General features: G+C 36.4%; 1 protein-coding gene across 1 annotated transcript; it reads right to left on the minus strand.

Annotated features, from left to right (window-relative positions):
- Nucleotides 1-1,110: 1,110 nt before the first annotated feature.
- Nucleotides 1,111-6,276, minus strand: LOC136227085 (amino acid permease 8-like; the record flags this gene model as incomplete). The annotated part of the gene is made up of 3 exons (XM_066015801.1): nucleotides 6,078-6,276; nucleotides 5,382-5,475; nucleotides 1,111-1,120 (listed from the first exon to the last, which is right to left on the minus strand). Coding segments are annotated over exons 1-3 (303 nt in total), but the record flags the coding sequence as incomplete, so codon positions are not given.
- Nucleotides 6,277-6,640: the final 364 nt, after the last annotated feature.

Here is a 6,640-nt window from a genome sequence, read left to right on the forward strand (position 1 = left end):
CACATACTGATGAAAGCATCTGGAGGCATACTATTTTCGATGTGTGTTGCAGGAGTAGTAGAATCAGTGCGGCCAACACTAGATGGTGTAACTAATGGTGTTTCAATCCCTGAGGAGGGATTTTGATCTCCGTTTGTCATAGTTTTTTAGTGTGAACGAAAAACCCTTTGTTTGGTCAAGGATTCCACATTCACCGCACCAATTGATAACAGGTAGCGAAATTTTGATCTACTTCCGTCCCTGTGGGGGCATCGTTGGGTTCGACGGGGGGAAGCTCCGATGCCAAAGTCAGTAAGATGATTCAAGGAAACAAACTGAATTGACAAAGGTTGTAAGAATGTGTACCTCGATAGCCTAGGGGATCGGGCTATATATAGCTGGGAAGTTGTAACCTTCAGGTAACTAGAAAGTCTCCATTAATGCTTCATTAATGGCGGTTACGAGTTATCCTTAACCTGGCGGTTTAGCTAATTAATAACTCATTAATGATCTTTTATGGCCGAGTCGAAGGCCAGCCGTTATAGAGGCGAATGGAGAGATTCGCCTTATAAGTCCGCCAGCGGATCTCTTGGAGCTGATCCGTGGAGATCCGCCAGCCAGCTTCCCCTTGGGGATCACTACGTGGCGTACTTTGAGGTGAATATCCCTTTTGGTCCTCAGGATAATATCTCGATGTTATCACACACTAAGTTTAAATGCTTTGATTTATTCTACTAATGTGTTTGTTCAATGTTATGTTGAAAATTGCTTATAAGACATAAGGATTAAAAGGCCCAAGCTCAATACAAGAGTCAAAGCCCAAGTTAAACGGTTCAAGACAACTCGGCCCGCGTATGTCAAAACGTTATCGTTATGGACAAAACGCAACTCAGCGGAAGAAGGATCTAGAAGACCTTCAGGGAACAACTTCGGAACGAAGCTGCTGAGTTGATTCGACAAAGCGTACAAGACAGCAGCTGGCTAAGGAAAACTTCCAGACAAAGTGTTTCCACTTTGGGTAAAGTTCAGACGACACAGTATGCTGTCCAGTTGACTTTACCATAAAAGGAGAGACATTCTGCCGAGCTGACCAAAAGCTGACCGAGGACAGAAGATACTCAAATCTGATTGGCCGAGAGCTCTGAGCAAGTCAGGATGACAACGACAGGAAGCCATTTCCCTCCAACGGTTATTTTGAAATTCGAAATGACCGATGCCTCAAGACGTCTCTATAAATAGTGCCATCAGAAGCTTCATTCAACACAGAACTTGATCAAGCCGTTACACTGACCAAATTTCTACGCAAGTTCTACAAGCAAGAAGCAAAGCAATCTTACACTAAATTTCATATCTTTTGTGTAAAAGTCTAGAGTGATTATTCAATCATCTAAGGTGTCTTAGCAATCATTGTTTAGGACAAACACTTATCATTTCTAGAGATTAGAAAGGAGAGGCTGAGTACTCGGTTATAGTACTCAGCGAGAGATTAGGATTGAGTAGAGGAAGGTACTCTTGTTATACTCAGTTGCTAAGATTGTAAAAGGTTTGAGGCTCTACCTTTAAAGAGCTCAGTAGAGGATTCGAAATCTCGGAACGTGTTCCGGGGACAAGACGTAGGCTTAGAAGCCGAACCTGGATAAATCTGCTGAGTAACATATTTCTTACCTTAAACTCCTTATATATATTGCTTGCTTAAAAAACCAAAAACTGACCAAGTAAAGAGGTCAAGCTGAGTTGTGCGCATCGAAAATCTGAGCTCAGGAATAGACTCTAAGTGCTATCTCCTGACTCAAGTTAAGAAACTGACCTAGTCACTAGTTGACTAAGCCAGTATCTTGCTGTTTACTCAGTGCCGCTGTTAAAACCTTTTCTCCTAAGAAAAGAAGTCTGCCCTAAATTAAGAAAAAGTTTAAATAGTTCCTAACCCCCCCTTGGAACTATACTTGTAACGTTATAAGGGACCAACAGTGTTTTTCTACGTCTCTGACTTCGTCCTCGTCCTCGTTTCGGTGCGTTTGATTTTCATCGTCGTTGACTCCTTTTGTAGGGGGGTTCCTTCGTTTTTGACCTCTTTTCGTTCCTATTTGGATTTTACCAAATATTTAGGTACCTTGCATGAAAGAAACATATTCGATCGTAAAAGTACTCTAAATAGATGTAAACAGCATAAATTCGTAGTAAAACTGATGTAAATATTGATGATATTTTAGGTATATTTTGGGCTTAACACCCATCCCATTATGCCTCCGTATATTAGCTCAGACATGAGCTAAGACACCTTCGGATAGGATGACGATGAACTGTGCTTAGCAAATAGGATCATTAAATGTCTAGATTGTGCTGTAGGAATAACGGAGATTCAGTTAGGAATTATTGTCTATACTAAGTAACCTAACCAAGTGATTAGTATAGGAGTTGGATTGTGTAGCCTAACCAAGCGATCAATTCAACCAAGCAAACCCTAACTCTCACCTATACCCTAACCGGATAGTGCAGCTTCGTGGTCTAGGTTACGGCTTAGCCTTGGGTTTCATAGCGTCTAATGCCCTCAACCACTACTAGGGATTTTGCCTAACCAAGCATCAGCCTAATAATATTGAGGTAGATTTAGTAAGTTGTTGATGAGAGTTACTATTTTCTGATGGAGAATCACTGTCTCGAGTTAACCTTTAAATTCACACAACATTCACTTATCGATTCATAGGAGTTATCACGGGGATCTTGAATCCTAGTCACCCATTCACTCATTAAATATATTCATTGTTGAATTGCTTTACTAATGTTATTGTTTTATTAGTAGTTAAATAAGAATCTCAAAACACTTAGTTCAATCCTTAGATAATATAGAATTCGAGTACGAGTAAGGCATTAGATACTAGTCTCTGTGGGATCGATACTATTCTTAAGAACATTTACTACTTGATACGATAGAGTTCACTTGCTCTTTAGTGGCTTTAGCCAAGATCTTGGCAGTAGTCTCAACATCTTGTACCTTGCTGTGAACCAGCTGGTTCAGAGTCTCAAGGGTGATTTCCTTGCCATCGTTGGATTCCTCCTCTTCAAAGTCAACATTGTAGTGCTCGAGGATCCTTGTAATGAGTGAGCCAAGGCTCAACTCGACTTTGCATCGTCGGAAGGCTTCGACTAGAAACACTGGCATGTTCATTGGCTTGCCTTCAACCATATGCAGATGACACATTGCTCAAAGTTGGACACAAAATTGACTGATCCAGACTTTGGGAAAAGGAATTTAGTGATGATGTAATGGGCTTGTCGGAGGGGCTGAGTCATGTACGTGGAAAAGAGTTCACTAACGTAGTCCTTGGGTCGGCAGTACTGTTACGGATATGCCTTCTTTTCATCACCAAGCCTCCAAACCTCAGTGCCTTCATTTTTCAGATTCAGCAAATCTGCCAAAAACTTTGGAGATACAATTATCTCCTGTCCTTTAACCTTGCTGATTATGTAGTTAGAGTCTTCTACTGCTGACTTTAGATTGTAGTAGAACTCTCGTACCAATCTTGGATAAACAACTCCTGGAAGAGCAAACACTTGGTCCCATTGTTGCTTGGAGATCCTGGGTATAGAAGGGTTCTACCATAGTCAGAAGCTCCGAATCAATCTGCTTAGATTCGTTGACTACACTATTCTCGATCTCAGTGATATTCGCATAAACAGGGTAGAAATGGTACTGTTTAGGTTCCTTTCCCTTCTTGCTCTTCTTCGTTTTCTTCTTCTTTTGAGATTGTTCATCTTGCTCAGAAGTGTCCTCATTAGTGTTCTTCAGGTTGGTGACCTTCCTGGGTTTCACATTCATAATGTTATTCTTCAGTTTCTTGAATGTTCTGGGTTTCGTGGGTAGGTGATTCCTCATAATCTACCTGTTGTATATCAATTGTTAGATTATTATTGTAATGGTCTCCTAGACTTTTAGTCTTAGTTTACAACTTAGTTACAATCGTGTTTATACGTAATGGTTATAGTTCCTAATTCAAGGGAGATTAATTCAAATGCAATATACTCTAAAATAGTGTTATCTCTATAGAGCATAGTCCAACAAGATGAGTCCCAACTCAATTGATATACAATGCCATGTCAAGGTCCTGCCAATGTCAACAATCCAACACCATTGTGGAATCGCTGCGAATGATAGGGTGGAAATCTATCATTAGATTTCAGATCTTTTATGTGATGGTTACATTCTCTATTGAATGAGAATCTATGAAGAATTCCATTCAAAATGTGTTTCAATCAATGAATGTCTAGTTCCAATTAAGTTCAATTGTGTTTGTGTTTACCCTACTTGTGCATAATTCAAAATGAGCAAGAGAGATTCAACCAATTATAGAAAAACCATTATAAAACCTACAATATTAAAAACAAAAAGTTACAACCAAAATTACATTAGGAAATTAAGAGAGAACTATTATTAATTAATTTAAGTACGAGTCCAAGTTGTCAAATTATCTTATCCAACTCTAATCCATCTCATAATATATTTAAATCACGTTTTGGATCCAACTCGACCATGCTAAAAAAACTATTTCCTAACTCCAATCTAACCCACTCAACTGATATATTTATATTAAAAAATTAATTAAAAACTCAGTTTAAACTATGATTATGGACAGTAAAAATGTGACAACGTATAACAGTTGATTAATTAATCCAATAAAAATGACAAACTATTTAACAAACTAATAAAAAAATTAAATCTAGATAAGAAAAAATAATAATATTTATAATACAAAAAGCAAATCGAGACATGTTCAGCAAGGTGAATCTCAAACCGAATCCATGAATTGGAGGCTTGAGCAATCTAATAAGTCTAGAAAAAATTAATTCATCGACAGTTGTACTCTATATTATAATTTATACACTGCATTGTAATTAATTCATATGATTTTTTCATTGTACTCTTTATACTTTTCTCAATTACTTTACGCATCATTTTGTTTTATACTTGACTTAGTAAAATGCGTAGTTTTATCGATAGCCAATAGAATAATGACAAACGTATGAGATCTTTTAGGATGTATAAATAGGATCATTTATTATTCAGATATTTCCTTCATGCTTCTTAACTACATCGAGCTCACGTTTAAGTTCTTGTTTTACCACAATGATTTTTTTATTATCGTCAGATTTTACTAGAATATAAAAATAATTTAAGTAATGCAAGTCAAATCTATTTATGTTTTATTTGTGCGTTTTGACTAATCTTTCTAGTTTTCTGAATGTATTTTTATCTTTAATTTTTTTTATTATTATTAAAATATTATAATAAATTACATATTTCTATAAATGAGGTTTGTACATAATTATTAAAATTTAAAATAGATATTTTTTTTAATCTATAAATTCAATATAATAAAATAAAGATAAAAAGGAAATGAACTTACACCATGCTAATAGAAGCGGTAATGGTGTATCCAATAGGAACTACAACCATGGTTATATACTGAGATAACTCACAAAGCTTGTGCTTGATTCCTCCTATAATGAGAGTAATCAAACCTCAATTAATCACATAAATTAATAAATGGAAACGTGTTATCCCTGAAATTGAGACGAGAATAATCTCTCTATCTTGTGAGAAAATGATACCAGACTTTATATTAATTAGTATCACTACAAGAAAAACAGCCATTAATGATAAAAAATTAATGATTCGACAAAAAACACTCATTATATGGTAACTTTAATTAGCGGAAATAAAAACCACTCATTATTAGTTACCAGAAATTTCACTTTACGCCATATACAAACATCACGGTCATTATAGGTGGAATTTTTTTTTGGGCGCCATATATTCCCCGAATGCAAAATGTCAGAATAAAGTGAACCTAATTGAAGAAATAGAAAATACTCTACAGTGCACCTGTTTTTCTACAAATGGAAACTCCTCTCTCTCTCTCTCTCTCTCATTAGCTCTGAGAAGGCTTCGCTCTACCCGCTCACCATCTTATCTCTTCAGCGATCTTGCGGTTTGAGACAACATCCGAGCATATCGAATGAATTGAGAGAATAGGCACGACCCCCCACTTCCCCTTCTACTATCTGAAATACGTCGACCATTTTAAGTTCAGCGAATGTACCTAAACAAGCTTTCACATTATTAATGTAAGTGCAGTCTTTAGGAAATCTGTAACAATCCAAACGCAGAAAGGAAGAAACTCCTGGAACCCATCCCAATTGAGCAGCTGCCCAAGCCAAAGAGAACACTCCTGACCCTATCACCGCTGTAATTACGTGGGCACTTGCAGTCCACAGTGTTCCTAGTTTAACATTCATCATATTTAAAAAAAACATCAAAATAGGGAAAAAATGAAAAAAAATAACAAAATCAAAATCAAACCAGTTTTCTCTGCATCGTCTATCTCAATCATGAGGATGTTTTGGTTCTCTAAGGTTAAGATAAAGAGGAGAAATACAATCCCCCATTGAATTTGCCTTTGAAATATGTACAAGCCTAAAATTTTGAAGTTGGACACTACAAAAACACGAAACTGATTCAATAAAAGTATGCAATATGCAAATCATTATATAAAAGTTTAGAATCACCAAATATGTTAGTAGAATCTCTTTATTTAAAAGCCGATTCTATTAGATGCATTATTAAATTTATTTCTTTAAAAACTCAGATTCTATCATATATATT

Source organism: Euphorbia lathyris, chromosome 4 (genome assembly GCF_963576675.1).
Source record: "Euphorbia lathyris chromosome 4, ddEupLath1.1, whole genome shotgun sequence".
NCBI classification, from domain to species: Eukaryota; Viridiplantae; Streptophyta; class Magnoliopsida; order Malpighiales; family Euphorbiaceae; genus Euphorbia; species Euphorbia lathyris.